Source organism: Rousettus aegyptiacus, unplaced genomic scaffold (genome assembly GCF_014176215.1).
Source record: "Rousettus aegyptiacus isolate mRouAeg1 unplaced genomic scaffold, mRouAeg1.p scaffold_m13_p_12, whole genome shotgun sequence".
NCBI lineage: Eukaryota > Metazoa > Chordata > Mammalia > Chiroptera > Pteropodidae > Rousettus > Rousettus aegyptiacus.
Genome location: NW_023416287.1, coordinates 92,021,084 through 92,047,554, shown reverse-complemented (window position 1 = coordinate 92,047,554; position 26,471 = coordinate 92,021,084). Strand labels below are relative to the sequence as shown.

Here is a 26,471-nt window from a genome sequence, read left to right as displayed (position 1 = left end):
ATTTAATTTTTAATGCATCTCTAATGCAAACCAAATCACTAAAATCACGTTCAGCTTTTAGTTTCAACCCAAAAAAGACAAAGAAAACCATGTAAATTGTTATAAAATATGCATTGATGCTTTCAAACATAATTGTCACAATATATGCTTTATTTAGAACTAAAACAGACACAAAGTAAATAAGCAAATGACAATTTTGAATGGGGTTAAAATATTTTCTCTCTGATGGTTTCCATTTTCTGACAATTCACAAAAGAAAGTATGTCTTTTAAAAGGGTGAATTTAAAACTAAAAATCAAATAAAACATGTCTGACAAAAAAGAGTGATTCAAAGGATTTGTGTATTTTTTCCTGGGGGTAGGGGAGAAAATACATTCCAGAGTTATCAGAACCCTAAGATGTTCCTGATTCTAGCAGTGTGTATGCCTTTGTGAAACTGAAAATCCACGTTTAGTCCCATTGTTATCCATAAACCTACAGTGATTCTCTGATTTGAAATACATGGTTCGAGATGGCTCTTCGTCTCACGGTTTAGCTGGTTGTGGAACACGTGTTCCGGCCCCTGTGTTTCCCTGCTTTGCTGCTGTATGCTCTCAGACAGTGCAGCTGCAAACTGCGATAAATTAATGAATAATCTCACAAAACCCCCTTCACACGCCAGCCGATGCCTTAAGCAGCGACTGGGCTGGAGGTGACAGTGCCGTGGACACCAGCGAATGGCCGGTGGCAGCAGCGTTTAATTTTAAAAGCGACACCGAGTGCGAGGGGAGCCTGTCGCTGCGTTGTCATCTGCAGCTTCGCGGGGAGCAGCAGACGGCCAGGGAGGTGGCTCCGAGGCCGGGGGCCGGCGCAGCCGGGGCTGCGGCGGGTGGCGGCGTCGAGGAGCGGGGTTCCTTCAGAAACACTGTTTTAATTGCCACGTTATTAGTATGAGACCTCGGCCTCGTGCTAATGTTAAAAGAGAGGGGAAATGAGAAAGAGGAAAACTAGAGTAATGCCAGAATCGTTAAAAAAAATCAAGAAATTAAAACTATATAAAGAATTAGACTCATTTGACATTGGTACTTATGAAGAAAATTTTAGCAATATTAGATACGATGAATAAAAAGAGAGGAAATGGAGCCTTTATGGAAAATATCTCGAACCGTGAACAGCTTTTAGAACATGATTCAGGAATTTTCTCTAAGTCCTTTTTAGTTTTTCAATTTTAGAATTGAAGTTGCCACATATTCGAATAATATTTGAGCTGAGAGAGTGGTTTTCTAGGCAATGTACACATCCCTTTCAAGAAACAAAACCCTTTCTTCTCTCCAAATACGCATGATAAAACCGGCAAAATGTTGGTGAGGGAAGAAAAAACAAACAACAGCGCAGACTGACGGAAGACCTGAGAGCCGGGCGTTCACAGATCTCCGGCCATCTCCCCGGCTGGCCAAGCAGGGTTATTTTGTCGGCCTTAGAATTTCCATTACATCTTCTGCAGAAACAAATTCCAGGTCCCACTTTTTAAAAAGTCTCAAACATAGGTGGAGATTGCCGTTCCAACTCGCACTTGCAGTCCAGGGTCTCGAGAGCAAGGGAGCGACTCGCACTCTGCGCCCGGGGCCATCCGCCGTCCTACTTGACCGCTGGGCGATGCAGCGCAGGGTGGTGGTGGGTGTCTGTGCGTGTGCACGCGTGTGCGTGTGTGTGCGTGCCCGCGCGCACGTGCGTGCGTGTGTATGTGTGTGCGGGCATGTGTGCACGTGTGCATGCCCGCGCGCACGTGTGTGCGCATGTGTGTGCACGCGCATGTGCGTACATGTGCATATGCGTGTCTGCGTGTGCCCGCGCGCACGTGTGCGCGTGTGCGTGTCTGTGCGCGTGTGCGCGGTCGGCACTGCCGGCCCTTACGCGCAGCAAGCACTGCATTTCTGCCAGGCGAACACAGACCGAGAAAAACGAAGACGCGGCGCGCGGGGACTGCCACCCTCCAGCTCCGGGCAGGGGGCGCCGCACCCTCCCCCCCCCCCCCCGCGCGGGGACTCGGGGCGCGCCTGACACCGCGCCGGCGCCCACGCGTTCTCCCCCCCGCTAGGCGCCCACGCTGGCGTCCAAGGAGCGGCCGCGTGCTGCTCACAACCGCAGCTCTCGCTCGCTCGGGCGCTTCTCGGATCGACGGCGCGCAGTCCAGGGCATGAAAGGGCCACGCCGTGACTGCCGTCTGCAGAGCCAGGGCTCGCTTTGCTTTTGAGCGCGCTCGCGTTTCACGCTGAAACGCCACACGCCAGTCACGGCTTCGGAGGAGCCGCGCGCGCGGAGCTCTGGGCTGGGCCCGTGGCGTCCGCCCTGCGCGCACCCGCGTGGGCCGCAGGAGGCCTGGCATGCCGTCTGCGGCTGCGCGTCGCGAAAATCAATCAATATTAACCTTTCCCGGCACTTTGTGCACGGGTGCTTCATCAGCTGCTGTCAGGTAACAGACCCACCAGAGGTGACCCGCATTTCTCCGCTGAGGCATCCATAGCAAATTTAGGAATCGATGTAGATTAGCACTTTTTAAATAATAAAAAAAAATCATCTACAGACTTTATTTCCTGGAAAGCGAGCAGAGAGCCAGCAAGCTCGCATCGCGGGCCGGCGCCTTGGCAGGATGTGACCACCACGCGGGGCCCGAGCCCGGGAGCGAGGGGCCCGGCGCCCGCGGGTCGCGCATGCGCTGCGCGAGGACGTTTCTCTCGTGCAACATCCGCTCTTACTCCTGTCAGTGACCCGCGACCCTCCAGGTGAGCCGCGGAGAACACGCAGCGCGATCCTGTGGGGTCTGATGGCGGGTCAGCTGCATCCGGTGACCTGGGCACTGCCCTATGAGGCCGAACCCTCCCGAAAGCCTCGTAGCGGCTGTCACTGGCACCCAGCCACCCGCACGGACGCACTGGTCCCTGGGCTGCACACCCCGCTCCGCGAGAGCAGACCACAGGCTGGGAGAGCCCCGCCCGCACACGGAGGCACTCGGCGGTCACCCATGGGGTGCGTTCTGGTTCTCCCAGGACTAAGTTTTAGCTTCAGTTTCACGGAGCAGGTCTGCTGTACTGATCAGATCATGAGGTCACACCAAGACGAAACCGTCTGGTAACAATCTAGATTTGGGAATTTAAATAGCAAAGCGTAACCCTACTGGCCAGCTCGCTCATCACTATGCCCATGTCCATGCCTGTATGGAGAACCTGTGTTTTTATGATCCAATTCCCTTCAAAAATACTGTGAAATTCCAATGGGACAGCAATTCTGACAAATAATTCAATCTTCAGATGGAAAATGAATGCTCCACACAGAAAGTAACAGCTGCGTGAGAACGCCAACGTGCTAAAAGCGCTATTAACATAAAATCTCAACGTTAACGGTGGAGGGAAATGATTTTACACTTGTCATTCTTTCGATGATTTATCTTTTTAATCTCTAGATAAGTCAGTGTAAGAAAAGTCAGAATTCTTAGGAAAATAACAACATACTAGTTATATATCTCTGGGTCCTAAATTTTAAAAATGGCCCTTTTTTTTTTTTTTTTTTAGTAGAAATAACTAATGAATTCATTTTTGCAATAAAAATTAACTGACTGTTCTGGGGGTAAAATCTGGAAAACCTGTAAGACAAGTTACTGACAGATCTTCTGATAGGATGTAATATTCATTCACTCTTCAGGAAAAAAGACTGGTTCTTAGAAGGGGGAAAAGCATTGAAATAACCCCACATACACAAGCAAGCCTTCGGTGTCACACCCAGACTCGCTGGGTGAAAGTGTGGCTTCCGTGCAGCAGCCACCAGGCTGCCTGGCAGCTGTGGCCACGGGCCTGGCCGACAGGGCAAGCCCAGGGCCCGGGGCCGCGGCAGGGGCCAGGTCAGCAGCAAACGGACTGGCTTCAGGCTCACACACCAAGTACCTCATAAAAAGCATGTTTAGACGTGACAATTTTTTTACTTCAGGTTAGAAAGGTTAAAAAGATTTTTACAAACCAGTCAAAAAAAGTCTCTGTTTTAACAACAAGCATGACTGGCATCGTGACGGGGCTTCCCTTTCCATCTCCGATCCCACACCTACATCGGGGGTGGGTGACATCCCGGCCCTTCCCCCACGTTTGCTGCCAAAAGTCGGGCTAACATAAAAACGAACGGAAACACATACATCTCGCTAGGTCACCCAAAATTACCCAGGTCGGCATTTTCCCCAGTAACCAGCATCTGTGAGGCGCCATACACTTTCACGGCTTCAAAAAAGGCCGTTTCCCATTTTGCAGGGAAGATATGTGCAAAAAGGGATCAGGCAGACACAAAAATCCCTGGCTCCTTTTCTCTCAAGTCTCTATTCACAGCAGCTCGTGAGCTCGGCGCTCAGCAGCCCATGGAGCACCCGCACCCAGAAACGGAGGCACCCGTGTTAGGCCGACAGCTTTTGTGCTGACATGATCCTGCCACCTTGCAGAAGTCACTGAGCACGTGACGAACTCTGTGCATGCGGAGGGAAGTCATCGGAGGCCTAGAGGAGCATCAACTTTCTATGAGAAGGAACAAAATGACCATCAGCGATGGTCACACAGGCATCGCTGGGGAAATTTCTGCTTTATTTAGTAGGGCTCGGCTTTAAGGCTGTGGATTTTCTCTTCTAAAAGCACCTTTCATGTAGGTCTACACTGATATCGAATAGGCTTCATGTAACAGGAAATGAATGAAGGGAACTCCCCCCACCCCAAGCAACACATTTGCTACTTCAGGAAGGAATAATTTACATCCTTAACCTATTTAACAGTACTCTGAGCAATTCTGGTTTATTCTAATTCATCATAACTCTATTTGTCTTTGAGATGGTCAGATATCTGCTTACCAGTGCATGACACACATCGAGTGTGTGCGTGCGTGTGCACGTGGACCTGTTTTTGTTTCCCTGCATGCCTGGAATACGGGCCTCACCTCCCAATCGATGGGCTGTTGGCCAGAAAACCTACTGAAAACTCTTGCTTCATGAGTGCAAGTCCCCACACAGCAAACGTGCTCAACCAGGGAGCCGCTCCCGGCACCGAGGCCGACGTGTGCGGGCGATGGCCGAGCCAGCATGGGCCCAGGGCGAGCGCGGTGGGGGGTGCTGGAGTGCACAGCTGGGCAGGCTCACGACGGCCTCAAGGAAGTGGTCGCGAAAACTCAGGATTGAGACCAGCAAGCAAGCAGAGATCAGCAGAAGTCATCTAATTATGAAAGACACCACAAAAACAGCGGAATAACATTTTGGTGACAAGTAAGAATCCAGCAGGAAAGCCTCGAATCGGCAGGTGCGCGAGGGTAAGAGTGACTGCGACACACCTGCCCAGAAGCGTCTCTGCCCCGCAAGCCCCCACCCGCCCACTGCAGAATTCAGCTGGCACCTGCCCCCGCCTCCCCTCGCCGTCACCTGAGCCGTCACAGGGCACGTCCGTGTCAACGTCTGAAAGAAAGTACGTCCGACGCACACGGCTCAGGCATCGCAGTTAAGCAAGAAGCAAACAAGAAAGCGCGCACCCTCAGGACACGTGAGCCCCCCTTTCGACCTCCCCCCGGCGCAGCTGGGCGCTGCGACTTGCTTTGGGGTCAGGAGGTGAGCAAGCAGAGGCATCCAGCCACGCGAGGGCGCGCCCCTCCCCTGAGCGAGCTGCGTGTGGCAGACCCTGACGGGCACCTGCTTCGCTGCGCTCTCACGAGGGGCCCACGGGCGCGCCTTACCACTTCAGCACGTCAAGGACACAGAGGCAGAGCAGAGGTGAACGTTCACGAGGCGCAAAGCCAGAGAGCGACGCACGTCTCGGCACGCCACCCCGAGACTCCGCTGGTTTCCTGTTCTGCTTAGTTCAAAACCCTCAAAGAACTTTAACCTCCGGCTCCTCCTGGCCTCTGCCGCCTCATCTGGAGCCTGTGTCCTCCCCAGATGCCAGGATCTGCGGCCCGGGCCGGGTTCCCCTGCGCAGACGGCCGGGGTCGGCACCGCGCTCCCCGGCGAGGCCGCCGGCCTCCGCCTCCCGCCAGGCTCCCGGCAGGCATCCCTCTGCCGTGCTCACTTCTGTGTGCGACTGCTGGTGGCCGTCTGCCTCGCTCGCGGCGCCATGCCCCCCGAGGTCAGGGGCACACACACGGTCTGTCCGCGGCTCGCTCCCCACCCACGCCGAGGGAACCCAGGCATCTCTTCACTGTTCAGAATCTCGGAAGACAGCAGGTGACTTAACTGGCGAGCACTGTTTGAGAAGCATTGTAACAGAGACTTCATGTGATTTAATACGCTAAAGCTCATGATATCCATGACCAGCCAGGCTCCTAAACCCATTTCACACAGACGTGGGCCGCTGTGCGGGATCGCGGGGCGTGCCGGAGCTGGCCCGGCGCCGGCTGCTCCTCCCGCCACGCCCTGCCGCGATCCCCGCGGCCTGGGCGACAGGGCCGTCTCCTTTGTTCGACTCCTGAGCTGTTTGGAATAGTTTTAATAGCATGTGCTGCCTTCTCTTTGGATTACAAAAAGCAACATATTATAGAAATATAGAAAAGCTTACAGTTCTAGGTTTTCTTTTTCTAAACAAGCACATATATTAAATAATAGAACTGGAGACATTCTCGGCATACCATTTTGACATCTTTTTAGACGCTCTTAAAATTATAGTAGTATGCATTTGTCATAAAAAAACAAAACCTACTGGAATCCAGGGTTTTATAAAGAAGAACATGCACGACAGCCACTCGCAGTCTCGACAGACCCCCGGAGGTGGCACACGTTCACAGGTTAGCGGGCATGACCTGCACGGGTCTGCGTGCTCACGCGAACACACGGGCAGGCTGTCAATTTCCCCAGCCCCCTTTGGAAGAGAGAAACAATCGCAGCAGGGACATTACTTCGTAACTTCTCCGCGTGTAAACGCACGTTACGATCGGGTCACTGTGTGGGCATGTGCCTGGCTCCCTGCTCTGGGCCACTGCAATAACGCACGACAAAGTCTCCTTACACACGAGGACACTTATTCCACAAGCCTGATGCTTAACAGAACTGCTGAGTCGAAGGGTATGTGCATTTTAAAATTTAAAAGTACGCCTAAGCTTATTTTCCAACAGAGGTTTAGCGACTCCCTCTTCTACACTAACGTAGATTTCCAATTTTCCAACACGCGCTCCATCGCTGGTCATTCTCCAGCGTTTAGGTTTCTGCCAGTGGACAGAAACTGGCATCTTCTTGTTCTGATGTACTCACAACCAGTGAGGTTAGACATTTCTGCATATACTCACTGATAGTCTGCATTTTAAAATGCCTATTCAGATTTGTCTTTTTGAGGGAGGTTTCTATAAATCAGGAATCGTGACCTTCTGTGGGTAGACTAATTATATTAATTCTATCTCTGTCTGATGTGTTGCAAATATTTTCTCATAATTGATTGTAAAACTTTGTTTACTTCTCCTTCGCTCTCTGGTTCTGTTCTTCACGTCTTATGTAACCCTGAGGTTATATAAATATTATGACGTTTGTCCCCATCGTCACTTGACTATGTAATAATTTAAAGTAAAAATGCAATTCATGTAAATATTTTTAGAATGAAGATTTAATGCTTTTCTTATTAATTATTTGACTCTACTTCTTTGCCTTTCTCCTTTACACTTCAATTATTAAATGTCTGAGGTTGATAAATAAGATTCAAAGCCACAGTTAATTGTTTATAATAGTCCCATATCGGTCTTTGGATCAGATTATTATTGAGGTAATAAACATCATTATACATTAAAAAAACTACTTGTTACTCATATTTTGTTTTCAAATAGAAAATATCGTAATGATTCTCTGTCAATATACAAAGATCTAACTAAAATAACAAAGATTGTTTTTGGTATTTCAATTCTAATTATTCAATATTCACTCTCAAGAGTCTAGATTATAGAATAAAAAGTAATATAATAGAAATGTGGACTGTGCAAGCCTAAAGGACGTCTAGTGTGGATGAAGGTCCACATGCTACAAGCAAGAGAAATCACGTGCTACAAAAATAAACAGGTGACATGCGACCAAAAATGCATGTTTAGGAGGTAAGAGGCTTTGCCGACCCCCCTCCCGAGTGAGAGGCATCCCTGCGCTGGCCGCTCTCACATCTTGGGCAGTGTCTTACCCTGCAATGCCAGCTCTGTCTCTGTGGTCTAAATGACTGTGTTTTCTCTCTGCTTTTCTAACCTGGCCAAGGACAGAGAACTAGCCGGCGTTCCTCGGCAGAGCGACTACTACTGAGCCCTGTTTTTCGCTGGTGCAAACACAGGCAAGTTTCTCTGCGCACTGCTCATTTCCTAGAGGTCATTCAGACCATAATTTCAGGCCCTGGCCCCTGCCCTGATGGTCCTTCCTAGGAAATTGGACCCAGTGGGAACGTTTGCTCCCTCTGCTTAGTCTACGGGTCAGCATTTTCCTTCCCTTGTAGTTCTTAATTCCCTTAAGTGGCAATTATTTAAGACACAGTTAGAGAAGGTGCAATCTACATTCATCCAATAAAACCTAAATATTAAAAAGGACAGAAAAATTCAGCATGGTTACTAAGGATAAATGAGACAGCATTTAGCATTTGAAAAGTACCAACCAAGTGGTACATGAATAAATGGATAAAAATTTTAAAAAGTGATTGCGGGATAAAAAAATTAAGAAGCATTGAAAGTGCATACTATGTGTCAAAGAGACAAAGCATCTTAATTATGAAAGGTTAATATCACAGTCGGAGTCAAGAAATAGGCGGAAAAGAATCACTCTGATAAATATTACCTGGAAATCCACTCAAAGGTAGCAAATTTCAGATTTTAATGAGTATATGATAAAAATTAGATTAGTACTGTGGTCCAAAACACACACTCTTCTCAGAGGCGACCTGCCAGTACCAACGGCATTGTGCTTCGAAACGAAACCGCCGCGTCCGGGAAGACACACATTAGCAAAGTTATGACACAAGACCAAAGGCACTTGAAGGTCGAAGGTTCCGAAAAGTCCAAAGGAGGAGGGTGAGAATTCTAAATTTTACATGGCCCATTCACAAGCAAATGGCAAAGCTACTGGAATGGGTAAAAAAGAGGGAATGAATTAAAATGGCAACCTATTCATGAAACGCACCGCAGACATTCAGAATATGAGTATTATGCAGATAATAACGCAACATAACACGTGAGCTGCGGGTACTGTGGAATAGAATATTCCAGATCTAGCAGGTACAATCTTTGTTAAATATACCACCTTTTCCCATGGTCTATATTTACAAGCACATAAATACCTATGAAATGTTCAGGACTGACTCAAAGCCAGTTACATCTTTAAGTATTTAAAACTTATGCACGGTTTGGTCTTCAATTTAACTGACCATCTGCCTGGTATATCGAAAAGAAGTATTTTGCCAAGAAAATCCAACACGCAATGCCTATAAAATATGGCAGACACATTTAAAGCGTCTGCGTTTAAAGTGGATTTCCATACATGCGACAGAATCCGCGCCATTAGGGCTCTCTTAGAGGTTTTAACTCCCACATTCAGCAAAGGTCTAATCTCTATAATAGATCCCTTATTCTACAGCACTCCGAAGGGCTCTGCTTCTGTGATTGAACCCTGACTGATAAAACACTTGTGAGACGGTGACATTTAATCTAAGTATCACCTATAAAACAGTCAATTATGTAGCATAAAATAGCAACATAGTAGCGGTAACCCTGAAACCAGCGGCTGGCTTCGCCCGGCATTACCAGCCTTCTAAGTCTGGACCCGCTACTCCATTTTTCCACCTCGCGGTTACATTGGGAATAACAGTAGCCTGGGTTCGTTCTGGAAATTAACCAGACCATGAGATGATACTCTCGAAAACAGGCTAATAATATGGGAAATAGCGAGTACTCATATGAAATCAATATCACCACATATAATATGGTTAATTATTTAGAATAAAATGGAATTAATTCAACACTACTTTCTAGATCTTTCCTATACTCCAGAGGGTAGAAAAATGATGTGAAAGACACCTATTACGATTAAATCACCCAGAAAAGGATTACTAAAGCACACTGACTTGTCACAGTCCCTCGAGCTCAGTGGTTCCCTCTGTCCTGAGGCCTCTTTGCCGTGGGGCGGCCTGGGCGGCTCTCTCTCTGTCGACTCAGGCTCTCTCAAGTCTGAGTGCTGACGTTAGGGGCCCCCCTGAGCCCCACAGGCACCCCGTCCCTGGGGCCATCCCACAGCACCCTGAGCTGCTGTCCTTAGACAGCCATCAGGCATTTATTCGTGGGGCTGTCTAATTAGTGTGCACACCCCACTAAGTCAACATGCTCTTTAAGACAGGGCCGCGCTGGTCCCACCCCCCCCCCGACCCCCCATCTCTGATGCCCAGTGAACGCGGCGGGTCACACTGCGCGTGGGCAAAGGCCCAGCATCTGTGTGGCGACGACCTGGTGAGTCTCGAGGCCAGTGCGGCTACAACTCTCAGACGGAATTACCTTCCGGTCGCGTCGGGACTTCCACACGAGTTTCGCGACACACTAAGAAGCGGAAGGACAGAAGCCTCGTGACTTCAGCGAAGTGCATGAAACGTTCCCTCCTAAAAGTGCTTAAAAACCGCTGCTTTAACTCCTCAGTGATGTGACTCAGGAGTTGTCACAAGACACGGAGAACATGTTTTTCATGAATAATTCGGAACTGCCGAAGACAGGTTGGAGACTGCGCCTCTGAACCTGGCTGGCGCCCCGCAGGTCTGACTCCGCGGGGTGGCGCCCCGCCGGGATCGTCACAGCTCGGCCCCCCACAGTCCCACAGTGGTGGTCGGGGGTTTTCTAGGAGCCACATCAGTGGCCAGGGCCCTGCCTGCGGCCGGCCTAGCAGCAGACAGGACAAGTCACACACTCGAGATCTTACAGGAAGTCCGGTTTGCCCAGGAGGCAGACACGGTGGGTCGGGAGGACCGTCTGGCCCTTGTCTTTCACTGTGGGGAGCTTGGGACTCACTTAGAGGGACACTGATCATGGCTTAAAGGCACAAAAATGAAGGGTAACTAAACACGAATATGCAAATGAAATGCCTGCATAAATTAACAGGTTACATTTCAGGTCTAACTTGAAACCTTTAGGCTAAGCACATTCACTTTTATTTGTATTATGATGACAAACTATTGTTTCCTACAAGGTGAGTCAAAATTATTATACATATTGATGTAACAGGTGAATGAATACCTTGACATCTTAATTCCTAGAAGATGACACGCCCAAATTGATCCTTTCATAAATAATAAAAAAGTCCTGGATTTCAAATGTTTTTTTCAATGTAAAAAGACATTACAAATTTTGATATGTTCAGACTGAATATAAAACATCTTTAAAGACTATCACATTTTCATAGAGAAAGTGGAGGTAAAAAAGAAAGTACATAAAGTGCTCTAACAGAATTATATCTAAAACCAAAATTAATTCTTTGCTTGCTAAGAGATGCACGACCTATAGGCACGCACCACAAAAAGCTTTTTTTTTCATTACGCACTGTGGGAAAAGGCCAGAAACACGGACAAAGGCGACGCCTTAGAGTAACATTAGAGTGAGATGAGAAGCAGCCTTCGGTGCGTCCAGCCACTCCCGAAGGGCTGTCTCCGCCTCGCGGCCCGGTGCCCCGCTTCCTCGCGTCCTACCGTGTGCTGGCTGCAACCCCACGTTCCACTCGGTCCCCCCTGAGTCCACTGCGTGGAGTCCAAGGCCTCTGCCGCCTGCTCCGGGCTCTGGCCTGTCTCCTCCTCTCGCCTCCTTCACGACTCGATTCTGACAAAATCAAGCGCTCTTCGACTTGTCTTTTTATACTCCCGCTTGGTCACCTTCGTTTACACTTGAGTCGCACAGGTAACTACTGCCCTCCCATCCGTCCAGCAAGCACTATTTCCGACATTGGCTTTAAAGGCAGGAGCGCTTACAAGTCATTAGGTAGCAGCGAAATTAAATGTACGCGAGAGGGGCCGCGTCTCGCACCTCCTCTCTTCGGCCCTGGAGGTAAGCGAAGCCTGCTCTCTCTGAATGTCATGGCTCATCTAGCAAAGCCTAATCCTGTCGCTGGCTTACCTGCAAAGCATCAAGAAATACCACAGTTCAGCATGGACTGGATACTCTATAAAGAGTAGATTCAATAAATACTTAGTTACCAACGTAAAGAATGTTAAAATATGATACTCACCCGCCTGATGAGCAGGGAAGGTGATGAGATAAGTATCTTCTTAAAAAAAAAAATTAAAACCTTAGGTGAAACCAAATGTAACACTACCGACTAGTCCTCTAAACTTTCAAGAGAACTATCTAGATATTTTCACGTCTGTCATTGTACACTAACAATATCTTTAAAGCAAGCAGTCTATTTGTTAAAAAACGGACTTGCTTCTCATGGAGAGAAAGGGGTGTGTAACCGGGAATGTGCACGTTATGCCGACAACTCAGGCCGACGTTAACACAGACCGTAACCTGGAAAAACGACTCTTGTCACTCAAGAGCAGCACCTACTGGCACAACCGAGAAGGGCCTCGAAGACGCAGAGTAACTCCAGCTCGTCATTTCATTAATTAAACACTTACGGAGCACTTAATATATGTCAGGCACTATGGTAGGAACTTTACAAATATTAACTTATTTAATCACTCTAAGGCATTTATCACTGAAAGAGCTGATTTGACATAATCCTCACTCCTAAATCTGTCCCTGGCCAACATCTGGAAAGAAACTAGTTATAATTCATTCAAATTTGGTGAACCAGACAATGAATGTAGAGTAAGTCCTGAAAGGCAGTCCCCCCAAAAAGAGTTCTCTCCCAATAAAAAGGAAATTCAATTTATATTCAAGACAATGTGAATAATTCATCTATATTAATTGCAAAGGAGTCTTGCCTTTTCCTTTATAAACAGGAAATCGCTTATGCTAGGTTTTTATTTTAAGCATGCATTAAAATTATGATTTTTCCTAAGAGAAAGAATGACTCTCTGCCAATCACACTGACATGCTTCTCAACAAATGGCAGTAATAGCTGTGACGAGAGCGAACCTGTCTGCGCAGAGCTTTTTAAGCGGGATCGAGACCAGCCATCAGAAACACTACTTCATCTGGTTGGGGCCTACGATATTCCACGGCAGTAAAAGCTATTAGGTGATTTAAGTGACTACTTTACTATGATGGATTTCACCTATTAAAAGAATGTATTTAAGTGTTTTTAATCTTACTTAGAAATTTTTTAAAAATGGAAAAATAAGAAAGGGTAAGCATGTCTGTAAGCTAGAATATTTTGTTTCTCATATTTTTATGAATAAATTGACTTTGCAAATTTACTCAATCAATTTATATATTCAGATGCTGATCAGCATGTATCATATAACATCTTTTTGGTCTATTTAATTTTAGAGTCTCAAGCCAATTAGTATAATTTCTGTATTAACTCCCCCATTTCCATTTCCCATCCCAATCAACTCCCCTAATGACCCCTTGCCAACAGAGACACCTATTTAATGTGTTCCAATACGGATATGTGCAGAAAATATATAAAAGATAAGGGCAATTGGTTTTTCTATATTTGCAATATTTAAATTTTTTAACTGTGGTGAAGTACACATTATACAAAATGGACCGTCTTGACCATTTCTAAGTGTGCAGTGGTTCAGCAGTGGTAAGTACATTCACCGTGTTGTAGTAATCTTCAGAATTCTTCCTATTTTAGAAGTAAAACTATACCCACTAAACAACAATTCAGTATAAATATAGAATGTACAAGACACTTTGGAAAACGGTCTGCCGGCTCCCTTCAAAAGTTAAGTGTATACATACCACATCATCCAGGCATCTCAATTCCAGGTATTTTTACCCAAGATAAATGAAACCTCATATTCACACAGAAGCCTACATATGCATATCTATAGCAATTCTATTCATAATTGCCGAAAAGAATAAACAATCTAGATGTGGTATTTCATTGTCATTTTGATTTGTGTTTCTCTGACAAGTAATGATGTTGAACATCTTTTCACATTTACTGGCCATTTATATGTCTCCTTTAAAGAAACGGCTGCTCAGGTCCTTTGCCCACTTTGTGATGAGGTTATTTGCCTTGTTATTGTTTGTTATGAGGGTTCTTTATAATTTGGATACAATTCCCTTATCAGATAGATTTAAAATTTATTTCTCCTTCCATCTTGGTGATACGCTTTGAGGCATAAAAGTTTTTAATTTTTATATAGTTAAATTTATCTATTTTGTTCCTTTATTGCCTGTGCCTTTTGGCATCCTACCTAACAAACTCTTGTATAGTTGAAGGTCACAAAGACTTACTCATATGTTCTTCTAAGGGTTTCATCATTTTAATTCCTACTTTATGCCTAAAATAATTTATGTCTTTGACAGACAACAGACAGAAAGATGATAGATTGGAAAATAAGACAGCGACACTTTGGGGAAGTGGCAGGGGTTGCACGCATGCACGTGCTTCCCCGTGCTGTCGGCCGAGAAGGCGCACGGGTGCGGGGCACACAGAAGCAATGAGTCCACACGGGGCACTCATCTTGGCTTCTAAATTCCATTCTCCAGTAAAAGGAACCAAGGCTCCTTCCAGGACCAGGGTAGGGAAGCCACCTGCTGAGCCTGGAGCACTGATAAAGTCCATGCCGACAAAAGTGAATGGAACAAAAAATAATTGGCAGATGTTCCTTAAGGGATAATTCCAATTAAATGTAGAAGAAAGTAGGGAACGAGGAAATCGCCACCAGAACGCCACAGGTCTTGTCGTGGGCAAGCCCCTCTGACGAACGTCAGCATCGGTGGGCGAGCGCTGGAGGAGAAACAGACTCTCTGCATCATCTGAAATTATCTCCCCCCAGATGTGTGTTAACTGAAAGGAGGAAGATAGTATGTTTGTCGTGGAGGAACGGGGAGACAGCAGCTCACGCCCCTGGCCCAGGTCACCGCGTGTGCCACGACGCGCCCCGACAGGCTGCCCGTCCATTCTGGGGACACTTGGAGGACAGCACCTGAACCGCACGCAAAGCTCCGACGCGTGCGAAGTAAGTGACGTTCTACAGAACGACTGGTCCGCGAGCTTCAGCGTCTCAAGGTCATGGAGGACAACGAAAGACTGAACAGCCGTCACGGACGGGCGGAGACTAAGGGGACAGCCGCTGACGGGCGTGATGGCTCCTGAGCTACAACCCGGAGGAGAAAAGCAGCTCGGGGGGCGGGGCGGGCCGGCGACGCGGATCGGAGCCCGTGCGAGGCGCCGAGTCACGCCGGCGCCTCCGGTCTCCGCGGCGACGCCGGTCCCGTCTGACGCTGGCCAGCATCTGCGGAAGCGGGTGAAAATCCCCGGGAACTTTCTGTGCTATTTTTGCAACTTTTCTCTAAGTTTAAAATTATTCCAATATAAAAAGTTAAAACGAGGACAACTTGCTAAATGGCAATTTTGCTCACTAAAAATAGAAATAAGTGAAATTGCAAATGAATAATAATGTGCGTTTTTACAGCTTCTGAGCTAAGTTTCAAAGCTAATTAAACAGTATACCTAAATTTCTCCCGTAATTTAAAAAACTTGTCATGCTATTCTTCACTAAATGGCTTCAATGACCACGGTTACCTGTTCTGCCACATCAGCCATAGGACTTGTCAACAGCTACCCCATTTTCCTCCTATAAAATTGCATTTTAGTTGGGGTCAAGATATGTCTGTAAGGGTGTGTAAATTTTTAAAATATATAAATTATATTGAATAAAACAGTTGATAAAAGGTCTACCTAAAAATAAAAGCCACATCAATTACCTGATACGATCGTGCTGCCCTCGCAATAACTTTCCATGATCAATTTTTTTCTCTTAAAATTTTGATAAATGAAGTTGTCGGGGGGATAAGATCACAATTTTGTTTCCTTTAAAAAAAAACGAAACTATGACTTTCCGAATTCGGTTCATGAATGCTGCAGACGCTAGTCCAGATAAGATCACCGCTGTGCCTGCCGATGAGGTCCCCACACTGACACGCGCCCGAGGAACCTGGCGGCAGCGAGGACAGGCCTCACCGAGAGTGGGAATGCGGGTCCGGCCGACAGAGGCTAATCACACCTCGTTACAATTAGAAGGACGAGGAGAGGCCGTGCTTTTTTTCCTGGGAAAAAATTAGCCACCACTTTAAAAGTTCTCTTTAAGATCCTGTAGCCAGGGGAAAGACCTGCGGGCTCCAGAGGCCTGAGAGACATCGAAATGATTAATTGAATGGATTTACATGAATTTCAGATATCTTCAGCCCATTCTATTAGGTGTTACTAACAAAAGCTGTATTTTAATGTACACTCTGTTTTAAAGGTTGTGGATGCCACTAGGGACTTCCCAGAACATTGAAATATTCACTAGAAAGGACATTATTTCAGAATTATATTATTTCTTAAAAATTAGTTTTAAAAATATATAGTAGGTAACATACAAAGAACAGAAATAATTCAAGTAAATTCAGTGATAAGTTTCTACTCTGAAGAGTTTTATATAGACCCTTCGTAGCCGCAGCTTTAGATAGATAGGTGCTCAGCCTGCCATGTTACCACACTTGTGACTATGACACATCAACACTAACGCCTCGCGTGAGGTGAACAACTCTTAGTGGAAACCTGAAATAAATGCAAAAAATCACTGCCATCCTTTCCTTCTATTTTCCTGCTATTAAAACAGCAATCACAAAGGCCAGCAGCTTTTTCTTTGACAAAAATCTCAGTGCTGATCATGTCCCCAGCTCTCTCACCTGTAGCAATTCCTTCGACCCTCATGTTCAGAAGAAAGGCTAAAAGCTGTTGTCCATTTGGCAGTTGAGAATTCCGACACAGAATGGTTGAGTGACTTGCTTAAGGTCACACATCTCAGCAGTAATAAAGTTGAGACAGTTAAAAAAAACACCTAATTCGCGTGATTGGCTCTGGCTGTCGGTCCGCCTGTCCGTCCTCCCGCCAGGCTCTGCACCAAGCAGCAAAGGACGGACAGCGTGGAAGACATTCCTGCAAGCGGCTGTGAACACCGCGTTCCACTGCGCCACTGCCTGGGACACGCTGTCAGACTACGGAGGTCTCAAAACTCCACGATGTTAACGCCGCCATGAGAAGTTCATTAGCTCGCAGATGCCGTGTGCTTTTGTTTGTCTGTTTGTTTCTGTTTTTCACATTCCTGCACATGCAGGACGTTGTCACTGGGAAACTCTTGAAGACATACAGGCATGGGCTTCGGTCCGCCACACTGTAGATACGTGCCCTCCTCAGGCAAGGTGACCTCTTGAAGGTCCATCGTCTAAAATCATTAAATTGGGAATAACACCTACCGAACAGATTTGGTGTGAGGATTTAATGGCCCAGCCAAAAGTCTGGCACAGACACTACTAACTACGCTTCCTCCTCTCCTCGTGATTGAAAGGCAAACCATGGCAGGGAAAAAGCACAGTTCTTCGTACTGGGCACTAAGCACCTACACAGGAAGCCACGCGCAGACGCAGCCAGGGTGGCCCTCGTGCGGGGCTGTGAGGAGCCGTGGCACAGGGCGGGCCAGACAGACACTGGGCGGCGGATGTGTCCTTAACTCTGCTCCACAGTGTTCAGGAAAGGAAGTTCTTAGACAAGTTAGAACATATTTATTCTTCAGCAGATTAAATTTTAAAATATTTAAGAATGTGTAATTAGAAGGCTTTCAAAACCCCATTTCGGTACCAGAGTCGGTAAGCGAGCGCACACTGAGGGCAGGGCCCTGGAGACTCACCGGTGACAAAGCACCCACGAAGGGGAGGACCCAGGAGCCATCACACGGCCGGAGAGAGCGGCTGAGGGAGAACGCCGCTTTGACATTACTCGCCCACCGACTACGAACGACACGACCTAGTTAGTCCTAAACGTAGGAATCCAACAGGCGAGAGAAAGACAGCGAAGAGAAGAAAGCCAGCTGCCAAAACCCCAAATCGCAGCCACGACGGCCGCTGAGAACGCCTGACGGGAGGCGCCAGGGTATTCGGGCAGGACTTTGAGAGAAACAAAGACATTTTAGCGGCCGTTAAGAAAAACAGTAAGTTACCCACGGATGACGTCTGAGGTTAAAGAATCGAATGGTTGAACCGTTAATTATTTTAGGAAGTCTTTTGTTAGTGGTGAAGTATCGGGAGACTGGAAAACAAGGAATCCAGTCTGAAGGTTAAAAGGAAAGAGGGGAGAGACTGAAAATTATAGAGCTGTAAGTCTACCGTCTATATTAGGAAATAAATTTGAGATGATACTTATGGATGAGCTTAATGATACATTTGGAGAAGTACAATTTAATAGGGGTGACTCAGCATGGATTTACCAAAGGCAGTCATGTCAGGGAAAAATTCGTTCCTTTTTAGGTTGAAATAATAATTGGTTCATGTAAGGGAGAACCAATGAGAAACCGTTAAGATTTTCTGAGATATTCGGGCCTTTTCATAAAACGAATTATTGTACAAAATGTCATGCCATGTGTCAGAGCATCCAACCAACAAAAGGGGAGGAAAGTCATAGGGTTAAAAATAGAGAGCCGAGGAGTCTGGGGAGAGACCACCTCCGACAAGGCCTGGCGACCAGGACACTCTGATGGTTTCATTCACGACGGAGACATCTGAACACGCTGCGAGGTGAGCGAGAGCGGTCAAGGTACCAAGTGCCGGAGCTGCCTTATCTCAGCTGCGTGGATGAAGCACGTGAGCTCAGAGGTGGAACGTGAAGTTCACTCTGCCCAAGTCTAAAGCGAGGCGCTTGGAGAGAGTTCAGGGACCAGGCAGGCACAGTTCAAATGGTGCTGAACTAGCTACCATTGGAAAGAAAAAGGATCTGGAGTTTGGGGAGGAGTCAGACTTTCACACCCTTATTCTTGAAAGTGGGTAAGAGGAAAATGCTATGGAATGCAGCTAAATAATGTGTTATAAAGAATTAAACAAGTGATTACTTTAAAGAGACTGAAAATCCCAATTTGTGCAGATGGTACGTAGATTCAGTGGCCGTCACACTGCTCAGGTGATGATCTAATGTATATTTGGAAATGATTAAGTCTTAATATGTAAGAACTGAGGAAAAGCATATCAATTTAAATGATAAAGAAAAAACAAAACGGTGACAGAAAAAAAATCGAAGAAATTAGGGGAAACATCTTGTTACCTCTTGATGCTTATTCTTCCCTGAAAAGAGAATACTATTTGATCGTTACGTCTAGAAAAGTCATAAATACCTACGACGCGAAAGTCCCAGCTTCTCAGAGGAAAAAGTGAAAAAGCAAAGTCGACGTCGCAGCCTGCCGCGGGGCCAGACCCCACAAAGCGGCCGTGGGTCCCTGGCTCCCGGGAACTCTACCCGCAAGCTGTGAGCGTCACTTCATTAGCAGAAAAGCTCTCTGGGTTGCGAGGCACAACTGTCAGTCTGTCGCCCAGAATCCAAGACACAAAAGCCTCTTTTTCGGGCACGACGGGAGAGCCTCAGCACCCCCAGTCCTCCGGCCTCCCCTCGGCTTCTCTGTCTTCGTCCTCCGTCTCGGGTTATGTTTAAAGTATTCTGAGATACGACCGCTCAAGTCCGACTGAAGGTCACTTGAACTGCAAACATAAAAGCATATTTAATTCTTTCTCAAGGCGTGCGAATGAACACTGAGCTCATTCATGAAGAACGGAGAGGGCAGTGCAATTGCCAAAACTATAAAGATCGAATAAAGATCGTTTTTGAGGTAAAACGGATTTCAGTAAACAGAAAAAAACTATAACGTGCAGTAACAGAAAGGATTCTGGCCACTTCTAATTTGATTTCAATTTCGTGGGGATTCACGGGATTGTCACGTCTCATCATATTAGATCTAGCGGGACCCAAATGAACCTTTTTAGGTCCTTGGTGGGTAAGGGGATGCTGTTTAGACAAAGACAAAAAAAGTACGTACAGAAAAGCACACGCCTCGTGAGCTTCGGGAGTTTCTCTGGCTGACGACAGCGCCCGTCCTGGGAACAGGAAGTGGGGGCGCTGACGCCCCGTGGCCGCCGCCCGAGGGGGGACGGACGCGGCTCCGGCACCGGTGGTCCTCTGCGCGTCCTCAGCGCACTGAACGCGGAGCCAGGCGGAGCGCGGGCCTGTGCGTGGCTCAGCTCACCCCCGGCTGTCGCGGTGCGATGACTCGCCGTACCTGGTCCTCCCCGCCGCTCGGTGCTCTGTTCTAGCAGGGGAGTGTACAGCCTCCCACGCCCCACCCGATGGACCTGTGGGTCGTCTCGGTTTGTGGCTACAGGGACTAGACCAATAATCACGTTAAGTGTAAATACTAAAATAGACGACTATTTCGCACACAGGAGTAAAACCGTCGCAGCAGATGAACAGACACAGCTGCACGCTGCTCACGCGGGCGCCGGCGACGACGGCCAGAGGCCGCGCTGCAGGGGTGAGGGACGCTCCACGGATATAAGGGGGCGCACGTCTGTCCTTCATCTGGGGGGGGGGGTGCGAAGCAGTCCTGAAGCTCCCAGTACCCAGTGACTCATCTCCAAAATACGCAAAGCTGACCATGATAGCATTCAAAGGAAAACAGACAAATCCATAATCTCAGCGGGCAACTCTAACATACCTCTCCCAACAGTTGACAGAGCTAGCGTAAAAAACGCCAGTGAGAACACAGACAATCTGAACAGCACGGTAAACCAGCCTGACCGGAGAGACGCACGGGGAACACAGAACACGGCACTGAGCAGCACCGGAGTTTACGCTCCTTCCTAACATGTCTCGACATGTACTGAAGCTCGCCACGTGCTGGGCATGAAGAAAGCGTAAGCTAATGTCAAGGAACTGAAAAATTCGGATTATGTTATGTAAGCACAGTAAAAACACAACAGAAATCAATTTACATTACTATTTCTACAGTTAACAAAATGATTCGTAGAAAATCCTGAAATGCCTGGAAATTAAATACTAGATTTTTAAATAATCCACTTCTATTTTAAAAACTAAGCATTTCATCTTGTTTTTCAAACAAAACTACAACCGAAATTTAGCTTACCTAGAGAGCTTTTAATTCTCTAGAATAGGAAATGGAAAATGATATCAAAATCATCCTTCTACCTCTCCCAAATTATTGAGAAGATGACGGATCACCAACAGAAGCAAAAGAGAGCCTCCGGCCACGCCGCCCTGAACGCACCCGACCCCATCTGAGCGCGCAAGCCGGGCAGCGTCGGGCCTGGTTAGTGCTTGCGTGGGGGAGGGGCAGGGGGAGGCGGAGGGGGAAGGCGGAGGGGGAGGGGACGCCGAGCAGCCGTGGGCACCTGCAGAGTCGCGGGCGGCGTTCACGTGACGTGCCACGTCTCGGATCACTGAGAACCCATGTCCTGGGCATCACTGGCCCCATCTTGCAGACGGGAAAACAGAGACCCACTGGGCTAAAAGAGTCGCATGCCATCCGACACGGGGGGAGAGCTGGAGGTAAAAACCATCCTGTCCCAACGCCAGACCCACAGAAGCTCCGGGAGGCGCTTTCGAGATGGTTCAAACTCCTGACCAAGCGGAGAAGGACTCTGACGCTCAGAGCTGGGGACCTGCCGGCCTCGAGACGTGGCCCTCGGGACGGGAGTCTGGTCTCCCGGGGCGCTGGCTCTGTGGCCTTGGCCCCCACGGCCGCAGCGGCACCCGGAACCCTCCTTCTGCAGGACCGTCTTCCAACGGAAAATAAAATGCCTGCTTTCAACGTATGAAGCTCCCGACAGTGTCGCAACTAAAATCTACAACACCCCAAATGACACCGCTTACGATCTCTTTAAAAGCTTCTTTAAGTTCTTCCTTAACCAAACGAAGTCTAGCAAAGCAAAACCGTTAGTGAAGAGCAGCATTGCCACCAGGAGGCGCGGACAGGGGACGTCCCTCACGTGCCACGTGGGCTTTGTTTGCGAAAACAGCAATGCTCCTGCGACTCACGCAGGAAAGTTTCTAACAGAATTATTAACACGTAAACACAAAACCAGGGTTATACGTACGTGGGCGTCCCATATAGACAAGGAAACGAGACTCATTTTTCTAAAAACCGTTTTATACAAATGATGTCGTGGACGTCCCCCGGGCCACTCGGCACCAGCCGCAGCGGGGGAGGCAAGGCGGCCCGGCCCGCCCCTGCGGACCAAGGTCAGGACCGCGTTTCTGAGGTCTGCGGTCAGCTTCCCGCCCCGGCCCCCTTCGTTCCCTGCCAACTTCATTTAAAGGGCGGAGATACCGCAGGGGAAAAACCCACGTTCTACGCTCTACGTGCTGGCGGGACGGGCGAGAGGGACGGCGCCCACCCACCACGCACGGGGGCCAGCGGGACGGGCCCACAGCCCGCCGGCCTGGACGGCGCCCGCCCACCACGCACGGGGGCCAGCGGGACGGGCCCACAGCCCGCCGGCCTGGACGGCGCCCGCCCACCGCGCACGGGGGCCAGCGGGACGGGCCCACAGCCCGCCGGCGTGGACGGCGCCCGCCCACCGCGCACGGGGGCCAGCGGGACGGGCCCACAGCCCACCGGCCTGGACGGCGCCCGCCCACCGCGCACGGGGGCCAGCGGGACGGGCCCACAGCCCACCGGCCTCTGGCCGGCTCTGCCCGGCCGGCTCCTGAAGCGCGCACATCCTTTTGTGGGCGGCGGTTCCGGCGGATGCTGGTCCTGCACGCCTATCAGCGAAGGACCCACAGGGAGTGATGGCCAGAAGACACTTCACTTGGACTTCATCTGGTTTTGTGAACCAGAGCTGACAAACTGTCTCGTTCAAAACCAGTAACAACCTCACTGAAACGCGGAGCACTGACCTCTGCTGTATTTTTTTTTTTTTTGGTCAAAAATAGCCCTGGATACAACAGATATCACGAAATCGAACTTTCTACAATTACTTTCAAAAGTTAATTACATGAGCACAAACAAAGAAATCTGAAAGAACACATCAGCAGAAAACAAATAATAACCTTATATGCAGGCATCAAATGTGTTAATATTATTGTAACTCCAATTACCATTAAGTTTTGTTTCCTTTCATGTAGATGTTATATGAGCAGATGTTTCTTACATGTTTTGCAAACCAAGCCTTGCATTTTGAGTGGAACTTGCCTTGACTTTCAGACACTACAGTCACGTCTCCGGCATCGGCACACGACCTCCCCTCCCTGTGTCGCCCACGCCAGGCCTAACAGACACAGTGCTGTGCTCTGCTTCGTTCCCACGAGGACCCTTTAACAGACACCCCCACACGGGTTTACTCGTAAGGGGTCTGAAGCGAGACGAGGTCAGCCTGTGGTCACCTGGCCCCAACCGGGGAAGAAGCCCAGAGTGAATGCGGTGCTAACAGGCCCCGAAGCGTCTACGGAAAGCCTCCCCGTATCAACGGGCATCACGGAAACACACTGCTCTTTGGGTTCCGTTTCGGAACTTCCTCTAAATTCCCTCCCGGACACGGACTTCCTGGAATAGGTGCCCGAACTCGTCGCCCGTCACTTCTCTGTCCTGCACAGTAGGCAGTCGACACCCAGGCATCCTTGTCGCCAAACGAGAAGCTGGGCCCCAGGAACGAGCCTGCTGAACTCTGCAGCTGGTCCTACGTCTCAGACCCTTCCAAGAATCTGACTTCAAACCCGACGAGGCCAGAGAATCAATCTTAGCGGCCTCTGCCGTCACCAAAACGTCCCCAGAGCCCGTGGGGCAGGGCCCCCTGATTTCCGGGCAAGGAGTGGCACGGCGGGGCCCTGTCCACTCGGTTCTCCCCTCTCCTGCCATGTCCTCGTCCTTCCCAGGTATTCCCTGGAAAACGGAGGTACAAAGGGATGGGGCGCAACACTTAAAATCGTATTCTTTGAAAATAAATTTAAAATTTTACCAATTAGCCAGAATAGGAAGCACAAACAACTACCGTAATTTCAGTTCAACAGTGTTTTGAACATCTGCTATGATTAAGTTTGCTGTCCTGGGATATTATTTTGTTATATTTGCCCTCAACAAAATATAATTGAAAAGACCTGTTTTCATAGTTAAGTGGGATAAGACCGGAATGTTCTTTTTATACGTCTTAGAGCAGATACCATGACGTGTGCTACCGTATTAAAACAAACTATAGCGATGTACAAGTAACATTACGACCCTCATGACGAATGAGGCGAAACCTTCTTACCAGCATGCAAGTAGGCCAGGTCGGGGTTCTCGATGTCGGGGTGCTGTTCTTTCAAGTGGTTCCGGAATTCCACAGGGACGTTTGTGCCATAGTCGCATTTCGGGCAGTTGTACATCTTCACCCCCTCGTGCTTGCCAGTGTGCAGGATGTGCTTGCGGATGTTCTCAGCACAGTTTGACCTGCGAGGTGAGAAGTAAACGGACTAAGGTCAAATCGATGATGTGCGACCGCCATGACATGAGCTACCGGTCCCGGGAGCCGGGTACGATTCTAAGTGTTAGACTCATGAGACAACAAGACCTCAGTGTGACGAGGCCGGCAGCCTTGGTAATCCTGGTGCCAATGTCTGTGTTGGTCGTTTACCTTAGCGATTCATTTCTATGAAGAACCGGAAATACAAAATCCCAGATTTTACGATTTTAATATCGAATTGTTCTGGTACCACTTGAGGGCAGTGAAGGAGTTTCCCTGAGCCCCGAGAACAGGCCTTTCAGCGCTGAGGAGCGGTGCAAAGGCAGGCGCTGTCACCTCCGTCGAATTTAGAATATTAAAGAAACAAAGCAGCCGCGGCTTTTAAGTTCTGTCAAGCGAGCTGCCTCCAAGGCTCTACAATAGTTTAAAGACAAAAGAGTAGCCAGGAACAGCCCCTCCACCCCACATTGGGGCAACATGTAAAGTGCCAGTGAGTTTTCTGTGTTGGTGTAGGTTTCGAAGAACGAACGATAGGCTGGAAATACAACTGTGCGCCAGAGCGCCCGTGAAGGCAGGAGCAGGCGCCTCTCCCACTGCTTTCCTGCAGATTCTGCACCTCAAGGCCTGACACAACCAGGGGCGTGGGAGCCGGACGCGCCGCGACCCGGGGCGTGGGAGCCGGACGCGCTCCGGGCGGCGCAGGCCGCCTGCTCCTTCACCGCCCTCTGCACCCCTGCGCTGGAGATGGCGCCCTAGACCCTTTCTGAACACAGCCCCAGCTGTCTCCGGGGCGTCAGTGCTGCAAGGGAAATAAAGACAGCCCCGCGCACACGCGGGCACCGGCGCCTCCGGGCGGCGGGGAGGCTCAACCAGAACGAGACGGGAAAGGCGGCCGCCTAGATTTCCCAGAGCGCCAACTGAATGCCAGAGGGAAATGGAGCAACAGGTCTAGCGGCGTTTCCTGAAGGTACGGCTGAAGAACGGAACCCTCAAGACGCTATCTGGAGAAAAGCTCGCAAGACCAAATGGGGTGGGGGCAGGGCAGTGGGTGGGCACGCCGCACGAGGCGCGCCAGGGCCCGCGAAGCTCTGCGCAGGGGCTCCGGGCAGCCCCCCGGGGCGCTCCTCCGCGGGACGGCGTCGGGGTGTGAGGTCCCACTGCGTCGCATGGTTGCTTTTCAGGGCCCCGGCCCGGGAAACACTGCTGAGGACTGACAGAACGGTGAGACCCCAACGAGTCTGCAGGAGCCCCTCATCACCCACGCGCAGAGGCCGCACAGGCCGTTGCAAGCCCAGAGACCCCGCGAACACGTTCCCGGGTCACTGACGACAAGAGGCACGGGGCGGAGTCTCAGCTCCGCAAGGCCCGGTTTGCCCACGCGGCACCGGGAACAGAAGCCACCTATGGAGGGCACGGGGCGCCCTGCCCTGTCCTACCGACTCCGGGGGCGCGAAACGCAAGTACTTCCCTCCCCACCCCCAGCGGGCGTCCCGCATCCTGGGAACGGTCCGGGAGCCCCCCCAGGGACGTGCCTTTGGGGAAGCTGCTGCCGCCGCCCCGCCCCCCCGCCCCGGGCAGGGTCTGCTGTCGCCCGGGGCGCCCAGCCGGTTACTGACACCTCAGTGACACAGGGACATGTGAAGCCACCGCGGGACAACGCCCTTTCATTTTCTGAATAGATACCAGTGGTTTACATATTGGTATTTACATTTAAAAAAGCTGAAGTGACAAGGCACAGGAGGAGGAGGAAGAGTCGGACGGGGAGGCGACAGACACGGAGGCTTCCCGCGGTGGCCAGCTTGCCTTTGGCCAGGGCTGCCGGCTTTGCGTAAGCTGCTCCTGATCGTAGCCGTCAGCGGACACACGCAGACGCCGCTGGCCTCCGTGTCACTGCTGGGCTACCAGACTCGCCCTCTGCGGAGCGTCCCTACTGCTCATGAGTACTCGCTGTCACGGGGGGAAACGAGCGGGCACCTCATGTGCTCCCGCGCCTGCCAGTGGCCTCGACTCCTTGGGGCTGTCACAGGATCCCCTGGGGTGGAGACTCGGAGCGACCTCACGGAGAAGGACGGGACTATCTCGGAGATGACTTGACCATCAAAGGTCGCACGGCTGGAAGC

At 49.4% G+C, this 26,471-nt stretch overlaps 1 protein-coding gene across 1 annotated transcript in view; it reads right to left on the bottom strand.

Moving 5' to 3' along the window:
- Positions 1-26,471, bottom strand: part of ZNF407 (zinc finger protein 407) — a 333,803-nt gene that overhangs the window by 65,970 nt on the left and 241,362 nt on the right. The window contains exon 8 of the mRNA XM_016148401.2: positions 24,160-24,338. Within this exon, the coding sequence (XP_016003887.2) occupies positions 24,160-24,338 (179 nt within the window). The remainder of the gene's footprint in view (positions 1-24,159; positions 24,339-26,471) is intronic.